General features: G+C 41.4%; 2 protein-coding genes across 5 annotated transcripts; one reads left to right on the top strand and one right to left on the bottom strand.

Moving 5' to 3' along the window:
- The first annotated feature begins 78 nt into the window (after positions 1 to 78).
- LOC311076951 (uncharacterized protein) lies at positions 79 to 10650 on the top strand. 3 transcript variants are annotated; one of them, XM_084105459.1, is made up of 6 exons: positions 79 to 292; positions 8088 to 8321; positions 8789 to 8805; positions 8918 to 9135; positions 9253 to 9421; positions 9971 to 10650. In XM_084105459.1, exons 4-6 carry the CDS (start codon positions 8920 to 8922, stop codon positions 10282 to 10284), a joined length of 699 nt encoding a protein of 232 aa, XP_083961585.1. In that variant the 5' UTR covers positions 79 to 292; positions 8088 to 8321; positions 8789 to 8805; positions 8918 to 8919; the 3' UTR covers positions 10285 to 10650. The 3 variants fall into 3 exon arrangements, with proteins under 3 accessions (XP_083961585.1, XP_083961584.1, XP_083961583.1); XM_084105458.1 differs by lacking the exon at positions 79 to 292 and having other exon boundaries at positions 7809 to 8321; XM_084105457.1 differs by lacking the exons at positions 79 to 292; positions 8088 to 8321; positions 8789 to 8805 and having other exon boundaries at positions 8829 to 9135.
- A 4150-nt stretch (positions 10651 to 14800) lies between these two features.
- LOC311076046 (uncharacterized protein) lies at positions 14801 to 22382 on the bottom strand. 2 transcript variants are annotated; one of them, XM_084103883.1, is made up of 18 exons: positions 22322 to 22382; positions 22086 to 22175; positions 21801 to 21939; positions 21149 to 21244; positions 20679 to 21062; positions 20452 to 20553; positions 20145 to 20377; positions 19873 to 20051; positions 19629 to 19719; positions 18751 to 19098; positions 18528 to 18645; positions 18186 to 18277; positions 17973 to 18090; positions 17625 to 17729; positions 17155 to 17340; positions 16322 to 16498; positions 16095 to 16116; positions 14801 to 15972 (listed from the first exon to the last, which is right to left on the bottom strand). In XM_084103883.1, exons 2-18 carry the CDS (start codon positions 22158 to 22160, stop codon positions 15948 to 15950), a joined length of 2490 nt encoding a protein of 829 aa, XP_083960009.1. In that variant the 5' UTR covers positions 22161 to 22175; positions 22322 to 22382; the 3' UTR covers positions 14801 to 15947. The 2 variants fall into 2 exon arrangements, with proteins under 2 accessions (XP_083960009.1, XP_083960008.1); XM_084103882.1 differs by having other exon boundaries at positions 14801 to 16116; positions 22322 to 22381.
- Between the last annotated feature and the right edge of the window lie 2330 nt (positions 22383 to 24712).

Genomic DNA, 24712 nt, shown 5'->3' with positions numbered 1-24712 from the left:
CTGCTAGCTGGGTTACCTTCAAGTTTAATAGCAATAACCTTCAAGTTTTGTTTCACTGCTAGGTATGTCCAACCCGGTATCACGCTAAAGCGTGTAATACACACGCTGGTCCACAAGCGGATGCGTGTCAATGTCACGCTTTGCCTCCTCTAGGCGTGAAAATGACACGCATGAATGAAGGTTGAGTATCGGTTGAGTATCGGTAGGGGGCGATGATTTCCTCAATGCCAACAACTCCCCACGGAGCAAAGAGAGAAGCGATATATTGCATTCTCCAAAATTCCCGCGTCAGGTCGGTCAAAGCCATACATTTTTATTATGGTTCTGTAATTTAAGAAATACTAACGTTGCTGTAGCCTAACGTTATATTTGTGTGTGTGTGTGTGTGTGTACTGTGGGGCTTTTTAATCTATGGTGCTGTTAACGTTACCGTGGTCAATAACGTTAATGGAAATTGATATTAATTGGCTAACGTTAATTAATTAATCACAGAAAGCTGCAATGACTGCATATTATGTTATATTAACATTATAAAAAGTTGTTATGGTCGATGGGAAGTAACTTGATGATGATGATGATGATAATATGCGCGAATTTCGATAATGAAATATCGATAGGCCTAAACGTTACTGATGTTGTATCTATTCTAATCTAAAGGATCTATCCACACATACAAAATATCGATCCTAAGGTGTTTTTTTAAAAACCAGTAATTTTATTTATTTAGCACGAATTTATTTTATTTAGAAAGTATGCATTAAATTGATTAAACGTGACAGTAAAGGCTTTTACATTGTTACACAAATATATATATTTCATGTAAATGCTGTCCTAATAATTATGATGCTGAAAATTCAGCTTTGATCACAGGAATAAATTACATTTTAACATATTCAAATGGAAAACAGATCGCCTGTTTTAAATTGCAATAATATTTTACAATATTTGTTTTTACAAATATTTACTGTATTTTTTATCAAATAAATGCAGCCTTGGTAAGCAGATTAGACTTCTTTCAACATTAAACATCTTACCGACCCCAAACTTTTGAAAAGTAACATGTAACATTTTCTATAATTATGCTAGTTTGTGCAATTAAATTTATTTTGATTGATCGTTAAAGTTCAAATGGATTGTGTTATGTTCTGTAATTGTTGTTAATAAATCTGTCAGAAGAAAATGTGCAAAATTTTACCTATTGGGTACAACAGTGGCAGTCCTTTAAAAATTAACAATGGTTCTCTTACGAGAGTTCTCTCGTACTGCGTTCGTAGAACGCTGCGGGAAAAGTCTCTTTTCACGAAATACTGAAGCAAAATTATCCTTAATTTTCATATTTGTAAAACGCATTGCGGCAGTGCACAGCCATGGCGAGACAGCTCGCTCACTCATTGGCTGTTCTGCGGCAACTGCATGAGCCTATCGAGCGAGGGCTGATGCAACATCAGACCAATGAGAGTGCTTCGCGCGCTCCTCGTCACATCCCGCCGAAACGGGTGTGGCCATCCCCTATAAAAGGAGCTCGAGTAGGCTGATTCAACTGATTTTCATCTCTTCAGCGAAGCTCACGCATCGCTGGATCACGGAGAAGCAAGCGTCGTCGAGGCAAGCTTTTCAGCGGGACGAGCCCTTGAAGCCGCTGGCCTTCGCCGCCTTCTACTGCCGTACCTGCTGCGCTTTCCGGCGCTTCATATCCTTTATCTGCTCTGTTCTGTGTGTGTGTGTGCAGTGTTCCCCGAACACTCACCCCTAAAAGAGCCGCGTCTTTTTCAAGATGCCATCCTGTGGCTCGTGCCGAGCCCCGCTCACCGAGGGAGACCGCCATGTTATTTGCGTCTCCTGTCTGGGCGAAGATCACGCAGCGCTCGCGCTCGCTGACGGCGGCTGCCCTCACTGCGAGCTTTTGCCGATGGTGACTCTGCGGACTCGCCTGGCACAGTTCTCCGAGCCTGCGCCCCCCGCCGCGGTGCCGCGCCGTAAGAAGCGCCGCTCGCAGCGGGCCCCGGAACCCACCTCTTCCCGACAAAGCTCGCCGGCTCGCCCGCCAGCTTCACCGGCTTCCCCCGAAGCACTTCCTGATGCTCAGCGCCCGCAGTCTGCCGCCGCTTCATCTGAGGAAGTTGTTTCTGAAGTCGAGTCGGTCGAAAAGGATTCCTGCTCTCTGCTAGCTTCAGGCAGTGAAGACTGGGCGAGCTCTGCGGATCTCACGCCTCCTGCCCGAAAGCCGTCGGCTAGAGCTAGCATCGAGAGGGAGCTCATGCGAGTACTCGCGTTGGCCGCGGCGAGCCTCGGCCTCGAGTGGTCTGCACCGGAACTCCCCTCGCGCACCCGGCTTGATGGTAGCTTCCTCCCTGGTGAGCGCACTTCTCCTGTGTCTAAGCCCGCTCCGTTTCTTCCTGAGCTTCATGAAGAAGTGGCGAAGGCCTGGAACGCTCCCTTTTCTGCACGAACACGTTCGTCTGTATCCCCAGCATTTTCCTCCCTGGATAATGCTCAGGACCGAGGCTACCTCACTCTGCCGCCGGTGGAACAGGCGATAGCAGCCCACCTTTGCCCGCCCTCTGCTGGACGGCGGACTAAGCCTGCGCTGCCGTCAAAAGCCTGCCGCATGACGTCGTCGATGCTCGCGCGGATCTTCTCCGCCGCTGGGCAGGCGGCATCGGCTCTCCACACCATGGCCACGCTTCAGGTTTTCCAAGGCGATCTCCTCCGCAAACTGGACGAGATAGGACCTGAAGCTATCTGCATCGCGGACCTGAGAAGCGCGTCGGATCTTTCCCTCCGCGCTACCAAGGCTGCAGCACAAGCCATGGGACGCTGTATGGCTTCCGCTACCGTAGCCGAGAGGCATTTGTGGCTGACGCTCACGGAGATGGCTGATGCAGAGCGCAACGCGTTCCTCGACGCCCCGCTATCCTCCGCTGGCCTTTTTGGATCTTCTCTCTCCGAGCTCGTGGAGAGATTTTCCGAAGCCCAAAAAGCGTCACAGGCGTTCAAGCACTTCCTGCCGAAGCGCCCCAGTTCTGCAGCGGGCCGTGAGAAACAGGCCCCTCGGAGCTCACAGCCTCAGCCCCCGCCTTCGGCCGCCCCCTCACAGCGACAGCAGCGCAGCTCACGCCCTCGCTCTCGCTCTACTAGCCGCCGCCCCACTCACCGCGGGCCGCGACCAAGGGTTGTGTTGAAGCCGGAAGCCCCAAAGAAATCCTAGCACGCCTAGGAAAGCGCAGGTGTGTAAGCCCCGTTGCGACCGGGCCCTCACCAAAGCGCACCGCTGTCTCAGTCCCAGGAATTGCGACTGCTTCAGCGTTCTCAGCAGAGCACAAGCCCGCACAGCTGCCCGCTTGCCTGCACACAAAAGCCGTTTTTACGGCTACCCAGATAAATCCCGAAAAGAGTGTATTTTCTGGTGTCCCGGCCATGGCCGATGGTGCTATAAATGTAGTGTTGATGCCCACTTCTCTGTGCCCATCTCTACACACAAGCACAGCCCTGCACACAGGGCCCGTACTCATAAGATCGACGCAGTTCGATCGCGCCCCAAACATAGTCAAAGTGCCCACTTCCCAGTGCCCACAAACACTATGTCTGGCAAGCCACAGGCTCCCTGTAAAAACGGGACCTGTGCGCGCCCGCTCTGTTCAAGCAGACAGCGCGGCCAAAGCAGTAAACGTGCCCGGTCCCCGCCCACGTTCACTTGTAGGCTGCATGAGACCTTCTCAGACCTCCCCCGCTCAGATAAACACTGTAGCGCGGTCGAGGATGAGCGTTTTGCCCGCTGTATTACGCGCGCTCCCCGCCTCAAATGTCTCAGGCGTAACGCCTATGCTAGCGCACCCCGAAGCGCCGCCGTCGCACAGCGAACAGAGCGCGCTTCGCATCCAACCCCTAGCCGGCCATGCAGACGCATGGGCCGCGCTTCCAGGGGTTTCGGACTGGGTGCTAGACATTATAAAGAGAGGCTTCTCGCTACAGTTTTGTCGACGCCCTCCACGCTTCACAGCGCGCGTCGAAACTACGGTGAATTCAGAAGTAGCACACCTACTTCGCGCCGAAATATCAAAACTGTTGAGCAAAGGGGCGATACAACATGTATCCCAAGCTCAAAGCGAAGGGGGGCTATACAGCAGATACTTCCTAGTCCCCAAAAAGGACGGTGGTATCAGACCCATACTAGATCTAAGACGACTAAACAGAGCTTTAGTGAAACGCAGTTTCAAAATGCTCACGACCAGCAAAATCCTCGCGCACATTCGCCGAGAAGACTGGTTTATGTCGATAGATCTAAAGGACGCGTATTTTCAAATACAGATAGCGTCACGCCACAGGCGATTCTTGAGATTCGCCTTCGAGGGTCGGGCATACCAGTATACAGTCCTGCCATTCGGCTTGTCCCTGGCACCCCGTACATTTACGAAGTGCATGGACGCAGCGCTCGCTCCCCTCAGACTCAGGGGCATGCGAGTGCTGAACTATTTGGACGACTGGCTGATCATAGCTCAATCACGATCTCAGCTCGTGGAGCACAGAACCATGTTACTCGATCACCTCGAGAATCTTGGTATCATGATCAATTGGACGAAGAGCTCCCTGAACCCCAGCCAAACTATATCGTTTCTGGGCATCGTTCTGGACTCTCGTTCTATGACGGCGCAGCTGTCGCAACAGCGCGCGCTGCGCATACAGCACGCAGCGAGGTCCTTCCGCTGCGGTGCGATTATCCCGCTCAAACGGTTTCAGAGGATGCTGGGCCTCATGGCCTCAGCATCATCAGTTCTCCAGCTGGGCCTGCTTCGCATGCGCCCTCTGCAGTTCTGGTTGAAAGCGCGAGTGCCACGCGGAGCGTGGGCACTCAGCCGATTGCGCCTCAAAGTCGATCAAGACTGCGCAGCAGCCCTGAGACCATGGGCGGCGGGCGATTGGTACCGTTCAGGTGTAAGCCTGGGGACTTCCTCGAGAGTGAAAGTGGTGTCTACGGACGCATCCACCTCGGGATGGGGAGCGCTGCTCGAGGGCAGGCCGTTCTTTGGCCTTTGGTCAGAACGAGAAAAGCTCCAGCATATCAACTGCCTGGAAATGCTAGCAGTTCACAACGCGCTGACGCGCTTTTGTCCCCACATCAAGGACCAACACGTCGTAGTCCGCTCGGACAACACGGCCGTGGTGTCCTACATAAATCGCCAGGGCGGTCTCGGATCCAGTTCCCTTTTCAGGCTGGCCGAGCGCCTCCTAATATGGGCTCAGCGCAACCTGCGCTCGCTGAGAGCGGTGCATGTGCCCGGGACACTCAACCTGGGTCCAGACAGGCTGTCCAGGAACAACGTTCCCACGGGCGAATGGTCTCTACACCCACAAACAGTCCGGCTGTTGTGGCAGAGATTCGGCAGGGCGGAGGTGGACCTATTCGCGTCCCCAGAAAACGCTCATTGCCCCGTGTTCTTTTCGAAGAACGACAGCGCACTGTCCCACAAGTGGCCGCACTGCCCGCTATACGCGTTTCCCCCAGTCTCCCTCCTACCTCAGGTGCTGGAGCGAGTCAGGGAAGTGAAATGCCCAGTACTGCTTATAGCACCGTTCTGGGACAACCAAGCCTGGTTTCCAGTCCTGATGCAGTTAGCAGACTCCGCTCCATGGCCAGTGCCATTGAGGAGAGATCTCCTCTCGCAGGCCAGGGGCTCGATTTGGCACCCACACCCAGAGCTGTGGTCCCTTCATGCGTGGACGCTCAACGGTTACCCGTTAGTCTCACGGATGGAGTGCTGAACACCATCACTCAGGCTAGAGCGCCTTCCACCAGGCGGCTTTATGCCTCGAAGTGGTCGGTTTTCTCCAGCTGGTGTACAGCTCGGGGCCTGTCACCCCTCGATTGTGAGGTGACGGAGGTTCTCTCCTTCCTACAAGAGCTGTTGGACAAGGGCAGATCCCCTTCCACGCTCAAAGTCTATGTGGCGGCTATCGCAGCGTGCTCGACAGCAACGCCAGGCCAGTCACTGGGAAGGAACGATTTAGTCATCCGCTTCCTCAGGGGAGCTAGGAGGCTGAATCCCCCCAGACCTCCCTCAGTCCCGGTGTGGGACCTTTCTACGGTCTTGGCAGCCATGAAAGGTCCCCCCTTTGAGCCTATCCAATCTGTCAGCCTCAAACATCTGTCTTTCAAAACGGTGTTTTTGATGGCCCTCGCTTCGGTGAAGCGCATAGGCGATCTGCACGCGCTCTCTGTGAGTCCAACGTGCTTGGAGTTTGGGCCCAATGACTCCAAAGTCATACTCAAACCTAGGCACGGCTACGTGCCGAAATCCCTCAACACTCCGTTTAGGGCTCAGGTTATTTCCCTGTCTGCCCTGCCGGGATCAAACGAGGAAGGGGACTCGAGCTGTCTTTGCCCCGTTAGGGCTTTAAGAGCTTATGTGTCCCGCTCCGCTGCCTTCAGACAGACGGAGCAGCTCTTTGTCTCGTTCAGTGGACGTTCCAAGGGAACGGCTGTTTCGAAACAGAGCCTGTCCAGGTGGGTGGTTGACGCCATAACAATGGCTTATACCACCAAGGGCCTTCAGTGCCCCTTGGGCATTAGAGCGCATTCCACGAGAGGCGTTGCCTCATCGTGGGCCTGGTCTAGCGGGATTTCCTTACAGGAAATATGTACGGCGGCGGGCTGGGCCTCGCCGTCTACATTCATAAGGTTCTACAACCTAGAAGTTCCCGCCCTGCAGGCCAGGTTGTTTTCGGTTTAGCCGAATCAGCTGTCTAACCAGGACACTGATTTCGCAGGCGCACAGCGCCACCGAAGACTTCACCGCACTTGCAAGCCAAGTATTTTCGGTGTATTCGAGTCAGCTGTCTAAACACGGCACTGATATCGTAGACGCACAGCGCCGCCGAAGTTTTCTGGGCAGAATTGTGTAAGACCCATGTTTTTCCCACATTAGCCAGGCTCCCTCCTGCCTATGTGATGTTATATCGCGTCTAGAACGCACCTATTTGGGCGAAAGTGTGTAAGTCCCACATTTCCCACATCAGCCAGGCTCTCCCTGCCTATGTGACGCTGTATCGCGCTTAAGGGCGCATCCATTTGGGCGAAATTACGTAAGACCCACATTTCCCACATTAGCCAGGCCTCCCCCTGCCTATGTGATGTTATATCGCGTCTTAGGACGCAGCTATCTGAGGGTGGTTGTCCCCCCCCCCCCCCCTCCAGACTCTCCGAAGTCTACCGGGTGATTATGCACTGTATACCTGGACTAGCTTCCAGTGGTCGGTGTTTTCTCATCCCAGCACGCACGGCGTCTTACAAGTGGTTCCCGCAGCGTTCTACGAACGCAGTACGAGAGAACTCTCGTAAGAGAACGTACTCGGTTACTAACGTAACCTCGGTTCTCTCTAGAAGAGGGAACGAGTACTGCGTTCCCTGCCGTGCGCGCGGTTCGCTCTGGTTCGCTTCGGCGATGAAAACCAGTTGAATCAGCCTACTCGAGCTCCTTTTATAGGGGATGGCCACACCCGTTTCGGCGGGATGTGACGAGGAGCGCGCGAAGCACTCTCATTGGTCTGATGTTGCATCAGCCCTCGCTCGATAGGCTCATGCAGTTGCCGCAGAACAGCCAATGAGTGAGCGAGCTGTCTCGCCATGGCTGTGCACTGCCGCAATGCGTTTTACAAATATGAAAATTAAGGATAATTTTGCTTCAGTATTTCGTGAAAAGAGACTTTTCCCGCAGCGTTCTACGAACGCAGTACTCGTTCCCTCTTCTAGAGAGAACCGAGGTTACGTTAGTAACCGAGTACGTTTTACTACGGTAACCATACACACACGACTAATTACAGGTGCATCAAGAGCACAAATCACAAATTATTTTAGAGGTCGTGAAAATGTATTCATAATTAGCATATTAATGATGCATTCACCATCTCATATATCACGACACACTGCTTCTGTTCATGAATGCAGTTTACATGCTAAATATGCATTGTGCAATAACAGAATCACAGTTATCTTCTTTATTTTGTTACAGTTCTGCGTCTATAATATGACAAATCCATGAAGCCTTGCTGCAAGAGAATTAACTATGTTTTTGTTCCCCTTTGTCCAACAGCTCCTGTTTTTACCCACCATCCTTCCCTGTTACCGCCACCTGTATCTCTTTATAAGAAAACCAACGGCTCTTTTAAGAGCCACTCCTAATACTCCTCTTACTACCTCTCTCTCTCACACACTCTCTCTATTTCTAATTCACTCACTCACTCACTCACTCTCTCTCTCTCTCTCTCTCTCTCTCTCTCTCTCTCTCTCTCTCAATTTCTTTCTCCTAAAGCTTCACTGTCTTCAAGTAAGTATTGTTACTCTATTCTTTATTTTTCTTTCACATTACTCTCTCTCTCACTGTCCAAAACATTTTTAAAAATGTAGTTTTTAATTTGCAAAAGTTTTACCTATTGGGGTACAACAACACTGGCAGCCCTTTAAAAAAATTAACAATGGTTTTACTACGGTAACCATACACACGACTAATTACAGGTGCAGTGAGTGCTCAAATCACAAATTATTTTAGAGGTCATGAAAATGTATTCACCTCATATATCAACCCAAAGTGCATGCTTTTAAAAGTAAAAAGTATTGGTATCAGCGTTATTGAACCCTTTATTTACTTGGTATCGGATCAATACCAAATTTTGCAGTATCCAGTGTACTTTCTGTTCTGTGGTGTGCAATCTCACTATCTCTTTCTCATATTTTATGCAGTCCTATAACAAGCTGTCATTAATAACATTGTCACATTGTCTTCCTCTCTTCCAGAAGCCTGGTGTCTTCAAGTAAGTATTGATTTTTTTATTATTTAAATCTCGTCCTGCTTTGTTTGTTTGAAAGAAGTACTTCTCAAAATCTTTTTGTGTCTTTGTCACTCTCTCTCTTTATCTATGATAGAAATGCCAGGCCAAGGGTCAACAAGGAGAAATTGTATGGTTTGCCATACAGAAATGAATGTGGCCTGCAAAACTTGCAACACATGCAAGGAAGAACAGCCACATAAGCTGAGGCTAAAAAAAAAACTAAAAAAATTTGATCAGAAGAGGGAGAGCTGGGTGGATATGCAGAAAAAAAATCGGACCACCTCTCATATCCAGGATGAAGCTGTGTTGTTGGTATGCGATTGCTTTCATTGTTTTTATACAGGTTACGCAGGTTATTTTCCAAATGTTGCTATATATATTTTCAAATAATACATGTTACTTTGTATGTATGTGTCTTTGTATTTTTAGCTTGAAAAATTGCAGGCACTGGGTTTAAGGGGGGTTTTACTTTTGTCTAAGCCTGGAAAAAAGCCGAATGCTTGGGTGTCTGAGGTTTTGGCACCCCGCTGTCAGCTGAATGTGACATCACATACATGCCTCGAAAGAATTAAGGGCCTGTATGATATTGTTATTCAAGGTAAGAATATTCTGTTATTTTATTTTTTTAAATGTCCTGTATTTGATGCTGTCACAGGTAAGGCTGTGGTTGCCTTCTCTTGACTAATAGATCATTCAGATTATCATTGATGGTTTTCGCTTACAATTAAAACTGGTCCTAGCAGAGTAACTTCACGATAGCCTATATTTTATTATTTGTTTGTTTATAAAGAACTATGACATTGAATTGGAAGACAAGGTAATTAGCCATGCTATAATTTTAATTACAAAATTCCAGTAGAAAAAAATGGCACAATTGGTCAACCACCAGACTAACTCAAACATCCATCACATGTCTTAAGAACATTCACCTATTAAATCAATACTGCTTGGTAGAAGTAGTTTGGTAGAACAGCACTTGTTAGGTCTATACACATCTCTTTTTGCTACTACGGCTGCAACCAACGATTATTTCTACTGTCGTTTTTTTTCCCTTAAATTAATCGATTAGATGTTTGTTCTATAAAATGACGTAAATTTGTGAAAAAGGTTGATCAATGTTTAATAATTCTGTACTTCTACAATGTAGGCTGGACCACACAAGTTGCTGCAGAACAACTTAATGAACCTTCATCAGCAGCCCCAGTTGAACCCCCAGCAGGACCACCAATGGTCACACCAGATCAACAGGAAACAGTGGCCCTGCTTAATCCCCCAACAGCTCTAATGGGACCCCCAGCAGCACTTATTGAACCACCGAAGTCCCCAATTGGACAGTCAGTGTCCCTTTTAGCACCCTCAGTACAACCACAGCTATCCCAGAACCTGGGGAAAAGACCCCACTCCCCAGAAGAACCTTCAGAAGCCTCCCCAGTTTCTCTTGAAAAAGGTAAGCAAAATTGAAATTGTATTGAAAATAAGTTGTAAGCCCCACAAAACCATTCTCTTACTTTGTGTAATGTGAAACTAAACAAATTCAGAGTCCAGAAACATTTATTATTATTATAATCCTAAAAAAAAATTACACAACTGTTTTCAACATTGATAATAATAATAAATTACACAGTGTGTCCGTGAGCAAGGCAGTGAAGGCACTTTACTCCAGGGGCTCCAGAGGGATTGTCCCTGTAAGTGCACTGTAAGTTGCTTTGGATAAATCGGAAAAAAAAAATATATATATATATATGAGTGTTTATTGAGCATCAAATCATCATATTAGAATGATTTCTGAAGGATCATGTGACACTGAAGACTGGAGTAATGATGCTGAAAATGCAGCTTTGATCACAGGAATAAATTACGTTTAAAAATGTAATCAAATAGAGAACAGTTCTTTTAAATTGTAAAAATATTTCACAATATTACTGTATTTGCTGTATTTTGAATCAAATAAATCCTTGGAGCCTTGGAGACCGGAAGTCTTCTTTTAAAACATTAAAAAATCTAACCGTTCTAATGATTTTGGCCACCACTGTACAGTATATACATTTTAAAACGATTATATGATTAGAACCTCTCAAATTCCATGAACTGCTGCTGTTGTCATTACTTCATTACTTCAATAATGCCTGTGTTTGCCCATATTTAGGACATTGTTTGGGTGTTTTGGTGTTTTCCTATTCATGGTCCACAATATATTGAATCACTATCGTTATTGCAATATCTCCTTGTGCAATATCATAGGAAAATGTTGCAGAAAGTATGCAATATTTTGTTTATTTTGTGGAGAGAGGCGTCCATGGATTCGATTTAAAGCCCAATTGGTCCACACAGGTCCACTACACGAACATCCCAGCTAGAAATGTTTTGTTCTAAAAACGTTCTGAGAACATTACCATGAAGTTCTAATAATGTTTTCAGCGGGTAGTTTTATTTTGGTTCCCAGAATGTTCTCCTAAAACGTACAAAGCAAAAACTCCAGTGATAAAAAGTTAATGAGATAATTAAGTGATGAATTGAGTGATGATTGAGCATTATTGAAGACACCTGATGTTAACAAGCAGAATCACTGAAGGAGAAAATCACTATTTTTAAGTCACCATTATGGAGAATAGTGTTTGTTTTAGTTGAGCTCTTGACCCTTACATTTTTCACTTAAAATTTTGTTTGGCTGGTGTAAGGACACTCTTACACGTTATAACTGGCAGATGAACAAAGAGAAAAAGTGATCAGATGTTGTTGGTTATGTTTTGACATAATCATCACTTGACCTGAATCACAAAACTCATTTAGAGTCTAATCTCTGACATAGATTTATATTGTTGATTACAGCATCACTGTGATTCTAAAAAATGAGATCCAGAATGTTCAATATAATCCGAAGTATTTCTTAAAAGTTGTTTTGATTTAAAAAAAAAAAATATATATATATATTTTTTTAGGCACAAACATACATCAAGATTGAGTGTATGAATCTCAACAATGGTGGCAAACAAAATAAATAAGACAATCCAGATCATAATTTATTCATACTGCAATGCATGGTGGGAGCCATGAATGGGTTTTGATTGGTGGCACCAAGAATGTAAATGAAATGTAAATGAAATGAAATGTAAATGAGTTTAGTGATTCAGGTCAATTGATGATTATGTCAAAACATAACCAACACCACCTGATCACCTTTTCTCTTTGTTCATCTGACTGATATAACTTGGTTACAACAGCCAGACAAAATTTAAAGTCAATAGTTTAAGGGTCAAGAGCCCAACTAAAGCTAACACGGACCACCATAATGGTGACTTAAAATTAGATTTTCTCCTTTGGTGATTCTGCTTGTTAACATCAGGTGTCTTCAATAATACTTAGGCTAATCATCACACAATTAATAACTTAATTATCTCATTAATTTTAACACTCTTCAGTGTTCATTTAACACTCATATTTTAACACTTTAACCCTTTGAGTGTGGATCAGATAAACTCTTCTGAGAACGTTCCCTGCTAGCTGGGATACCCTATAGAACACCACATGATGAGTGTGGCTCTGGGAGACAATGAAAAAATGGAAATTGGAGGCGAAAAATATCAGCAATGGGGCCAATCAACTTTTGTGTTTTTACATATGTTGAAGAATGTCTAAATTAATATCGTTATCACAATATTCATGATCAATATTCCAATATCACATTTTGTCAATTTCGTGCAACCCTAATTCCCATAGACACTTTGATGGAAATTGATTTGCAAGATCAACTTGTCTATTCAAGGTTATAAAGTTGTGGAATGATAGGCTATTTTCAGCTGTGATTACTTCACTGTGATGACATTATTCCAAACTGATTGTACAAGTCCTTCAGCGGCTTTAGCCTGCTAATGGCAGAACCTGGTTATCCTTAAAGGAATAATTCACCCATAATGCATAATTTATGTATCAAGTGCTCACTGTGTGCTGCCTTCAATTCCTGAAACAAAGTTTTAGTTGTTCATGGAAAGACATTTTGACAAATAAAGCCAAGTCTTCATTATAAACTGTGCTTAAATATTAAATATTTTTTGGACTTTTGAAAGATATCATGAGAGCTGAGGTGTCTTTTGGTCAAGGACCAGGTTTAATTTTAATTTTTTTTGTAAAACTGACCCTGAATCAGACCTCATGATTTGGTATCTTGCTCTGCTTGTGGTATAGGCTGGAGTGAGATTTCAAAGTAACACAAAAGTAATTAGTAAATCTAATTACTGTATTGCTCTTGGAGATATGGGAAGTGTAATAATGACATATGTACGGTAAATTAGATGACGATTGTCTATGTAGCCACTTAGCCATATGACCACAGCATAAAAACACTTAATTATGAACTATAAAAGTATGGAATGGGAGGATGGACACTGGATATCTATAATGATTTTTAATGTAACTCACCTCTGTATTTTAATTCATATTGAATCAGATCACTCTGAAACACTTTTTTATCAGGTTAGGGTTTGTGAAAAAGAAACGTTCCAAGAGGCCCACAGTGACATCTGTGATTCAAATAAGTCAAAATAAACATTTCATTAATGAATTTGCCTACTGTGTCCAACAAATATATTTTAATTAACATTTATACATTAGACCACTTCATGTGCCTTTGAAATGCATGCATGACACAAGGGCTGAGTGGGCAGAGTGAAATTTTTTATTTTGTCATATGATTAAACCAAACACATCACTGGAAAGGTCTTGATCAGCCGAGTAACAGCATTGCAATCTGAAGGCTGTAGCTGGCTCCTGCTTTGAAATATTGACCTCTGAACTTTGCCATTGATGCATGTTGTGAGTCTTATAATTCAGCAACTGAATGGGCTACAATGATGAAACCAACTGTTATATAAAGCTCTTGAACTCTTCCATCATGAGGGCTACCGTTTGGTGCGATCACCAATAGGGGACATCACCAAAAATTGTAAAAATTGAATCTCACCTAGTTATTATTTATAATTTAAAATTTTGACCAAACTACTGTGTTTCACATCAACCCATACCCATGAGTGCACTCTCAGTTTTATACTCCAGACATCCATTTACATGTTTTAGTAATTTACAAAACAGAACTACAATTCCCTGTTGCAGCAGATTACAACGTGATAGACCACCCGTTAAATATGTAGTTCTTCTGGTTGGCAAACTAGGGTTGTAAGTAAGTAGGGTTTCAAAAAGAACTACAGTATAAAGTAAATTCCTAACAGACATGCTACTGCAAAAGCATAATACGTGTTGTATTAATTCAGACAAAAAAACATCTTCTTAAGGTTATTATTATTGGCTAAAATTGCTTGTTTGGGAGATTCATACTAGTTGCTAAGGTAACCGTGATTGCGCAGGCGCGTAGCCTGACCACAGAAACGGAAGTAAAAAAAAAAGTGTTAGGGAAAGAAATATGAACTGATATTGCCAACAAATAATTTAAAAATATGTCATCCTTTATTAAAATTTGTGTTTTCATGTTGAAATCCAGGCACTAGATGCTAGGGGCGTTTTCGTTGACATTTTGGAGAGGCAGGGTAGGCTACACTCTGGACTGGTCGCCAGTCCATCACACAACCACTCACACTCCCATTCACACCTAGAGCAATTGTAGAGTCTCCAATGAACCTATTCTATTCGTTTTCTTTAGGTTAAATATTTTAAACTAATGTTTTTATACAGAAAATAATGATAAAAAATAACACTATTTACATAGCACTTTTTTTTTTCTCCCATGTAAAGAACAAAGTGATATGTGATACAAAGACCACAAGGACATTCATACATAAATATATGCGAGTAAAAAATGGTAGACATGAATTAAAGCAAATAGCCTATAATTGTAAGCTGATATTTACATGTTGTCTAGTGTTAATTCTTGTATCCAGAGTGAAGTTATGCAGCAGGATAATGAATAACTTATCTTATTTATGGCTATAATTTACTAATTAATTAATACAACACATAACTGTATGCCTACTTGACAATTAGCATGTGAAAATTTTATTTTGTGCGATTACACACCCTGTGTAATATACCCTGTGTACAACTGGCATACAATGTTAAGATAAAAATGAAAAATCAGTAATTTAACATCTTATTTTTAAAAAATCAAAACAACAGCTCAGCATGAACTAGTTTGCATCCATGTACAACATCGTTTTATAGTTACCTGAAGTAATGCCATGGCAAATTAGTTTCTTTTGTTGGCAAGATCAGCAGCAATAACAACAGGAAATACTACTATGGGTATTGATCAGTCATTTCTGGAAAGTATTTAATGTAGTGACATGTACAGTAAATGGTTCATTCCAAAAGTATTATTATTAATTTTTTTTTATCACTGTGAATAAAACAATCAAACTATTACATCAATTTAAGTGTAACATTTTTGTACAGTAAAGGTCATTATGTTGACAAGATGAGATGGGCAAAGCTTGGGGAAGTCACCATTGTAAGAGGCTGGAGTCATTCGCAAGCTCTAGCACCACAGTTGACAGTAGAAATAGTCCATGTAACATCGGAGGTGAAATTTAAAAACCGACCTGCTGTTTGTGAACTGAGGTAACAATAGCCCAAAATAAAAGCACTGTATTAGACATTCATTACACTTCAAAAAGTTTTTTGTTTTTCTTGAAACACACCTGCAGTCCAGTCATAATTGACATGCAGTCTAAATGCATCCGACCAGTTAAAGGGATACTCCACTTTTTTTGGAAATAGGCTCATTTTACAACTCCCCCAGAGTTAAACAGTTGAGTTTTACCGTTTTCGAATCCATTCAGCCGAACTCCGGGTCTGGCGGTACCACTTTTAGCATAGCTTAGCATAGATCATTGAATCAGACAGGACCATTAGCATCTCTCTCAAAAAAATGACCAAAGAGTTTCGATATTTTTCCTATTTAAAACTTGACCCTTCTGTAGTTACATCGTGTACTAAGAGATGCTAATGGTCTTGTCCGATTCAATGATCTATGTTTAGCTTAGCATAGATTAATTTTTAACAAAAATTAATTTTTGTAAAATGAGCCTATTTCCAAAAAAAGTGGAGTATCCCTTTAAGAAGCACTCATTTACACTGCTTCAAAATCACTGTCATCTGAACTCTCAAAATCAACTTCTTCATGGTCCTCTGGTATCTCCTCGGGCCCATCCTCCAGCAGAGAAGCAGCATTTGGTCCTAAAGCCAGGCTGTAACTTGAGCATACGACTTGGAACTTCTCCTCTACATCTGCAAGCCTTTTCTGAAGAAGACACAAGAGCCCGCGATGACCCTCTTCACTTAAACTGCCTAGAAGGAAAAATTAAAAGCGAGGTATGACAATACTTCCATTGTTGTTGAGCTATTCATTAACTGACTTTACTAAAGAACTACAAACCATTTAGATCCAGCCACAAGGAATCCATAATGTAACACTTGAGGATCTCAAAATGAGTGAGGTTATAGGATCCACAAAAGCATTACAGCAAGAATGTAATAAAAGTTAGCTTCTTACCACTGTTTCTGCAAGAAGACATTTCTGATATCATTGTCCTAATGTTTCTAGCCAGCTCTCTGAGATAGGTGCAGTGCTGTCTCATCTCCCTCATCACAATGATCTTTTCCTCTTGAAGCCGCACTTTTGACATGAACACATCAAAAATCTTCTTCTTGGTGAGGATGTTGCTGGATTCTGAAGTCACACAAATAACATCCCTTCAATACAAATTTGACCTGTACAGTCTAAACAGCAGGCAAAACCCAAGTAGTGTATGAACATCCCATATACTGGTGCAGAGTGCAAAAATGAAATAGAAATTTAATCAGATAAAACATGGCATATGTTTACAGTAGCATATTCAACATATCATTAGTTTGCTTAATCACACAGACAGACACACACAGACAGACACACACACACACACACACACACACACACACACACACACACACACACACACACACAGACACACACACAGACACACACACACAGCCATGTTTATGTGATTTGTGAGGACATTCCATAGGCGTAATGGTTTTTATACTGTACAAACTGTATATTCTATCCCCTTACACTGCCCCTATCCCTAAACCTACCCATCACAGGAAACATTCTGCATTTTTACATTAAAAAAAAACACTGCTTAGTATGTTTTTAAAGCCATTTGAAAAATGAGGACACCCAAAATGTCCTCATATATCACCTATTTTCCCGAGTGTCCTCATTTGCAGGTGTGTTATCATAAAAATGTCCTCAGTTGTCATGAAAACAAACTCACAGACACACACACACACACACACACACACACACACACACACACACACACTTAGAGAGAAATTGCTACTTACCACTGCTGTGCACTTCCCACGGCCATATTAGACTGTCTCCCCCCACGGAGAAACCGCTCTCCACCTTCTCCTCAACGATGCGCTCCTCATCTGGCACCTGCTCATTGTAGAGCTTGATTGTTTGCAGGAGTTTTCTCTTCTCTTCCCACAATTTTCTTCGACGCAAGTGTCGAATTTTGTTGCTGTCTAAATTTTTTTAAAAACACAGAAAACATGATGCACAAGCATATGTATACAGATATCAGAAAGTTACATGAAATACTTATAACTGACTTAAGAATTAATACATCAAAATGAAAAAAAAAAATCAAATGACTTAAAAGGCATAATAATAGGCCTAATATCTGTAAAATTAAAAAGAAGACATTTTAAAATTAAGGACCTAAAAACACTATAATACAAAAACAATCCACATAAGACATCTGCAAGTAATAAAAAAGACACAAATATTAGATGAGTTTTCAACATACCAGTGTGATTATAAAGGCTGGCTTTTTTTTGATGAACACCAAGAAACATTTGTTCAATTGATTTCTGAAGGTTATGTTGGTCATCACATCTGGTACCTACAGAATCTTAAAGCAACAACAATAATACAAGTTTATTATGATGTCTTTCAAGTTCAAGTTCAAGTTCATTTAGAGCCCCAAATCACATCACTGTTAACAGTGTCAAAGGAGTTTACAAGCCCACAAGTTTATAGCAAACAAAAACAGGACAACGCCCCCTTACTTAATCCTTATGCATGGCAAAGATTCTCACTTATACAATTGCAGTATTAGTAAACTACTTAGAAGAATGTCCATAAAATACTGTACCATCAGTAGCCCATTGTCTGACATCATGTACCCACTGATGCACGATGTTCTCAGGACACCCCAGTTCACTGCTCAAATCCTCCAGTTTCTGAGACTCAGCCTCAGCCTTTTTCAAAGTCTGGTGTAAAAAAAAAGATTTTTGACTTTCCAATCTTAAAAAGTGAGGAAAGTCATGAAAGGCTTAGTATACATAACTCAGACATAACATAATACCTTGATGTATCTGCTGGATAGGGCAAGATGAAGGCCTTCCCACTTCCGTCGGTTCCACCCAATAGCATGGACAGTTAGCATGTCATTCCTGGCTTTAAACAACAGAATGATGTGATGGAGGAAAGAACCATTAATGCTCATGGTATTGCAGTTCATCCACGCATTGACAATTGATTTTTAATTTAAGAGAGATGTAATGCAGTTTTATTAATGTACTATATTAGAATATTTACAGCTGTATATTTGCTATGTTATATAATATTTGTAATCTCAGTACGAAGTATTAGACAGTTAGAATAAAAAGACAGGTTTCCTAAAATAATATAAATCAGCAATAATTACCAGATTTTGTCATGTACTTGGTTGTGAGGGCACAACGAGACAGGTAGCTGTTGACCATTTCGACCTCCTCCCCTGCAGTTGTGCCAGCACCTTCCTGATTTTTGCCACTCCAGATTATCTTACAAATCAGCATGGCACTTAAATTATAGTCATATACAGTGTATTATATAAGTAATTATTATTATTTTATTTTTTTAATGGTAAGATAAAGAATATGCAGTACCTCACACTTGGTTGAATGAGCCTTGGCATGCATGACAGAAAGGAATGGTCTCATCTGCAGTAAAGGTCTGAGTTCCAACATGGAGACTGCCAACTTCTCAAGGTAAGGCCAATACTTGCAAGCAATATCTGTGCAATAGAACTGTCCGTTTGTGGCTGCTTGGAGCTCCTTCTGCAGGTACAGCGGATAAGCAAATATTTCCCCCCTGTACATGTTAAGAGCCTTGAGTAGCACTCCATGTCTGCAAACAACCACCTCAAGGCCCTCTTCATCCAGTTTACTTGCTCTTCTGGCCGTTTCACGTGCAGCAGACCACTGACTGGCTCCACAGATCCCTTTGCCGGCAGTCTGCATGACACAATAATTCTGGTTAAAACTGAAAGTTGCTATTTTTTCTAACTAGTTACTTCATCCATCAGGATGAGTCAGGTTACATCACACCAACTGGCATCTTTATAATGATCGGTGACAATAAAGGTTTACTTTCAAACTACTACTAAAGAGGAGCTTCAGAAAATGCATCTTCTACTTTCTCTACTCTACAAACTGCAGAGATAGTCACTAGTATAGTCGCATGACAGAGATAGTCGCATGACAAACTGCATGCATAGTCACTATCTCTTGCAGAGATCTGCTATTACATAATTAATGACTAAACTAGCCACTTTGGATGCCACCACACCTACCATATCTAATTTAAACCTCAACACAAGATTGCTTGAAAGAGTGCATCATGCTCAAAGTGCTAGTAACAAACTAAGTGTATTATATAAGCTTACACCAACTAGGGATACATTATCTATTTAATAAAACAACAATCATACATTGCAAATTTTGGATATAAATCAAAGGTGCAAAAAACTACATATTTTACTAACACTTTTCATTTTACTCCTGATCTCGTCAACAAAATGGTGTACATCAGTGTCCTTGGCAATGAAGGTGCCATCAAAATAGGGTTCCTCTGACCTTGATAGAATAAGAAAAAAATATATGTTCAGTGTCAGACATTATATGTTCTGATAATTTTTAGGGCTGTGAAAAGATTAATCGCGATTAATCTTTTCACAGCCCTAATAATTTTACATGAAGTAAAACAACTACAAGTGTAAAACAACTAACCCTTTTGACTGCCGAAATCGGTACACTTTTCTGTTGCCATCTGCACAAAGAGCAAGCATGTTGGGTGTACATGCCGGGCAGGTGAAGTGCTCTACACTGGCCATTTTTTCACACTCGTACTGGCAGAATGTGTATTCCATGAAGCTTCTTTGGAATACGTCTCCATGTATTTTCCCAGCCTGTACATTTGATTAGTAAAGAGTAAAATGAAATAGCTACACTAATATTCTCTCATCTCTACTTGAGGCAACTTTGATCTACACTGATCTTACCCTTCCAAAGAGACAGGTCCTCCTCTCCAACATCCGCAAAAAACCTTGTCTCGATAATCCTGGTGCAACAGTTTTCATTTCTTCAAATGAACTGAAGACATCTACCGAAAACAGCGTGTCAGCATTCACAGATGCCGGCCAATACCCACTGCTGATTAGGTCGCTCATGTCAGGTGTCCAATGTGCCAGACATAATCTGCACAGCAAGTTTGGCAAGTGCAAATCATACCGACCTAAAATCAAAAAGTAGAACATTGTAACACACAAAGGGACAAGAATAAATAAAAATATAAACCATAATTCATACCATTTATGCAAACCAAAATGATTGCTCTGCCAGCTGATTCTGTGACGTTTGAAGGGTCGCAAGTACATAACTGGACAGGTCTCACTGTAGGCAATAAACATACTGAAAAGAGAAGTGAAATAATTAGTGAGAAAGCATTAAAAATATGTCCAATTAAGATAATAAAAGTAAAAAAATTAAATAGAATAAAACTTTAATCACTTTACCAAAAAGGTTCAGAACACTACCTTGATTGACCAGTGTATATTTGCCATCTTTTTGTACACAGCACACTGTTGGCTCAATGGGCTTGTAAATTCCCTCAATGCAGGACTCCCTGTTATGGAGGGTGAGTTTTTTGTGTACGTATATGTCACAATCCATACACAGCCACTCTTGGGGCATGCAGTCTCTGCAGCGAATGACGGCAGGAGATGTGCAGTGGCTGCAGTTATTTTCTGGAGCCACATTGCAGGACAGCAAGCAGTTGATGTGATGGGACCTTGCTTTCCGCCACTCATCTTGGGCTACAGATTGGCGCAAGCACCATGATGTGGATGTTGAAGGACACTTGCTGGTGCCTTGAACATCTCCTGAGGTCAGAATGTCCTGCAGTTTCTGCATCTCACTGTCTAAAAGACAGAAATAAGAAAATAATCATTCCTTTCATGCTTATTGCTAACTTGCTTAATTACAGTAAGGTCAGGTGTCATCTTACCAAATGAGTGTTGAGAGCAGTTTGATTGGGTAACTGTGGGAACCTCCTCAGATGACTCAAAAGGAGTAGTGCCCTCACTGCCAACAACGGAATCAACTGAAAAGATTGGTAGAAAGGAACGAGATAACAATTTTCATGTCTTACAAGCATATAATACAGTGTTCATTAGTGACTTAAGGCTATAATAGGCTAATTGACATGTCTGACAATTCCATTAATCTCTAAAAGTTTTTTTCCCTCATTATCTGGACATAATCTTGAACTGTTAGCAGCATGAACCTGACACTGATTGCTTCACTTCCACTTAATTTCTTTGGAATTGCTTAGCATTACAGTGAAGTCAATAACATAAGTAACACATCCATCACCATGTTGTGTTTCTGATGGCACAGTTTAACATACAGTATTCAAAGGAAAATTATTAAAAACCGGAAACAGAAATCCTAAGTTTTACCATGGAAAAAAATAAAGGAAAAAGCTGTGCACTGGAAGCCCCACAGTTTGGTGGTCTATGTTTCAAAAGTGACACAAAATCATATTTATGTTACCTAACAAATAGCAAGCTAAATTCTGTATACAATGGGCACAAGTTATATTTAGTTAAGAAAGATTGGGTGGGTAATCACAAAAAATCCTGGAAGACATGGATTACCTGTAGCTGAAGCACGTTTTCGTGTCTCTCCACTTCTGCTTCTTTTTAGCAGTGGACGTCCTTCAGCATCTCTCTCCACCCATCGGACATTAAATTTACTGCCTTTAGCAGATGTTGCTTTGCCCGTTGCTTCCTTTGCCTTGCATGACAGAAAGTGAGCATAGTATGATAACACTGAAATACAGCCAACTCTTGAGCAGTTCATTCAAATTTTGCACTCCAATTCCCACTCTTTAGTATTATTACCAATACTGGAAGATCACTGTCTCAAAAAAAAAAACTTACTTTGGTTTGAGCAAGAAGCATGTCTGCAATGAAAATAGCATCATCTGCTCTCCCTCGGTCTTGCTGAGCAGCCATTTCAAAGATACTATACTGGAAAGGAAGATAAAAACACGGTCAGACAAAAAGAATTGAGGACAGAGTATAGACTATATAAAACTACATTTCTAAAAATGTTTTGGACAGTGAGAGAGAGAGTAATGTGAAAGAAAAATAAAGAATAGAGTAACAATACTTACTTCAAGACAGTGAAGCTTTAGAAGAAAGAAATTGAGAGAGAGAGAGAGAGAGAGAGAGAGAGAGAGAGTGAGTGAGTGAATTAGAAATAGAGAAAGTGTGTGAGAGAGAGAGGTAGTAAGAGGAGTATAGGAGTGGCTCTTAAAAGAGCCGTTGGTTTTCTTATAAAGAGATACAGGTGAATTTAAAACATCCTTGCTGAATAAAAGTATTGATTTATTTCGAAAAAAGAAAGAAAAAAAATGACTGACCCCAAATTACTGACCAGTAGTATCCTAAAAAAGTATCACAGGTTATGAAAAAATATTAAGCAGCAGAACTGTTTCCAACACTCATAATAAATCAGAATATTAGAATGATTTCTAAAGGATCATGTGATAGACTGGAGTAATGATCCTGAAAATTCAGCTTTGCATCACAGAAATAAATGATAATTTAATGTATAATAAATTGAAAACCAATTATTTTAAATTGTAATAATATATCACAATATTATTTATTTATTTTTCTGTATTTTTGATCAAATAAATGCAGGCTTGATGAGCAGAAGAAACTTCTTTCAAAAACATTAAAAATAGTAATGTTTCTAAACTTTTGGCCTGTACTGTATATTAAATGTTAAAATAAAAATAAAATTTTTGACCAATATTTTGGAATTTGTCATGTTAAAATAGAGTAAATGCTCGAAAAAGGTGTATTTGTTCTTTTATGCTCATCTTTTGTTCAGCCCAATGAGGTCAGACTGACACATCTGCTAGAGAAATATGCTTTTGAGGGCTTTAGACTTGTACTTCTGATGAAATGAAACACTGACACAGTTTTTCATTTTTAATACTGTAAAACTGCTGGCCTTTAAACTTTCTATTATGTAGGACTATATATATATATATATATATATATATGCATAAACGCAACATGTTTCGAGGTCCAGCTTGTTCAAATGCTGTATAAGGTACAAATATTTTCTTTCCAAACTAGTGTGTTTGTGATTGATAATGACATCATAATAAGATTACAACAGTTTTGAGCATAAGGTGAATGTGTTTTAAGGTGAAAAATAAGGTGGATACCACTGATCGCACATTTCAAAACTTCTTTTTGACACAGAACGAACAAAAAACTTATCCATGAGTACATTGGGGCCTTAATGAAAGCCATCTTCCTTAATTAATTTGCATTTCTGCTCTCCTTTTTCCCACAGTAAAATGGCAGAGACGCACAAAGGAAATGGTTTACAGTAGATTAGCCAGAAATTGTAATGTGTGAGCACCTAAACAGTTTCTCGGGAGCACACAATAAGTTTCTTAAGTGCACACAATAGTTGTTTTTTTTTTTTTAAAGAGAGAGAATTTTTTGACAAATTTCATTTATAATAATCTTTGTATTTAGTGATTGAAGTTCTAAAATGTTAAACCAATGCTTAAAACTAATTACATAAATGGTTTCAGGTAAACACACTGGCTCTTAAAGGTGGGGCGGATGTGCAGGAGTCTGTTTGGAGAATCATGCATGGTCTGTTTACCAACTCCTTGGCGAGGAAAGTTAACATGAGAGGATTGAATGGAAAGATTAGCTTCCTACGCCTACAGATACGAGATGTTGTGATCGGTAAGTTGCCATTTATTCCCAATATGTAAGGAGTGAAACTATTTCCTTATGAAATCAATTCCTTGTGAATCCAAAACTCAGGAACTCTCGCAACACACTTGACATCCAACAAAACAATAAACTTTCTAATCTGACGGGAAGATCTGGGAGAAAGACCATTTGCTCATCTGTCCCTTCACCCATCCTTAAAGGAACACTCCACTTTTTTTGAAAATAGGCTAATTTTCCAACTCCCCTAGAGTTAAAAAGTTGAGTTTTACCGTTTTCAAATCCATTCAGCCGATCGCCGGGTCTGGTGGTAGCACTTTATAATAGTTCATTTAAATGGAACCATAACCGGAACCGGAAAATTTCTAACAATACCCAACCCTACTTATGAAGATCCATATACTGTAATATATGTTGAATTTTGACATTGCCAGCCTTTAAATTAAGTTGACAATAAGTAATAAACAGTATTGAGCATTGAGTAGTTGAGTATTTAAAAATATTATAATCACCATGTATTCTCTGAGTAAGTTACAGAACTGGCAAGTTTGTGTCTGTGCGTTCACTGTTCACAGAGTGAATTTCTGAGCAATGTTAGGTCCCTAATGAACGAATAATGAATATGAATATGAAAGTATCGGATTTCCAGAATAATCAAATATCTAAATTAACATACAATTGATTTTTGTGATCAGTTTTTAATTAGTAATATTGCCTAAATCAAATGATCACTTGAAATTAGAGGTCAGATTGAACATGGAGCTAGACTAAAAATGAAATTAAATCCTGAAAAATTT

The sequence above is a fragment of the Abramis brama genome (assembly GCF_963993115.1).
Source record: "Abramis brama genome assembly, chromosome: 25".
In the NCBI taxonomy this organism is placed as follows: domain Eukaryota; kingdom Metazoa; phylum Chordata; class Actinopteri; order Cypriniformes; family Leuciscidae; genus Abramis; species Abramis brama.
Note: the sequence above shows the minus strand (reverse complement) of the source record. Positions and strands in the feature narration are given on the sequence as shown.

Excerpts from the sequence above, each read along its gene's own strand:
- LOC311076951 (XM_084105457.1), top strand. The coding sequence starts at position 8,911 with ATGATAGAAATGCCAGGCCAAGGGTCAACAAGGAGAAATTGTATGGTT. Across the intron at positions 9,136-9,252 it reads AGGATGAAGCTGTGTTGTTG|CTTGAAAAATTGCAGGCACT; the intron begins GTATGCGATTGC and ends TTGTATTTTTAG. Across the intron at positions 9,422-9,970 it reads GTATGATATTGTTATTCAAG|GCTGGACCACACAAGTTGCT; the intron begins GTAAGAATATTC and ends TCTACAATGTAG.
- LOC311076046 (XM_084103882.1), bottom strand. The coding sequence starts at position 22,160 with ATGGCTGCTCAGCAAGACCGAGGGAGAGCAGATGATGCTATTTTCATT. Across the intron at positions 21,940-22,085 it reads TGCTTCTTGCTCAAACCAAA|GCAAAGGAAGCAACGGGCAA; the intron begins GTAAGTTTTTTT and ends CTGTCATGCAAG. Across the intron at positions 18,278-18,527 it reads CAAGTACATGACAAAATCTG|CCAGGAATGACATGCTAACT; the intron begins GTAATTATTGCT and ends TGTTGTTTAAAG.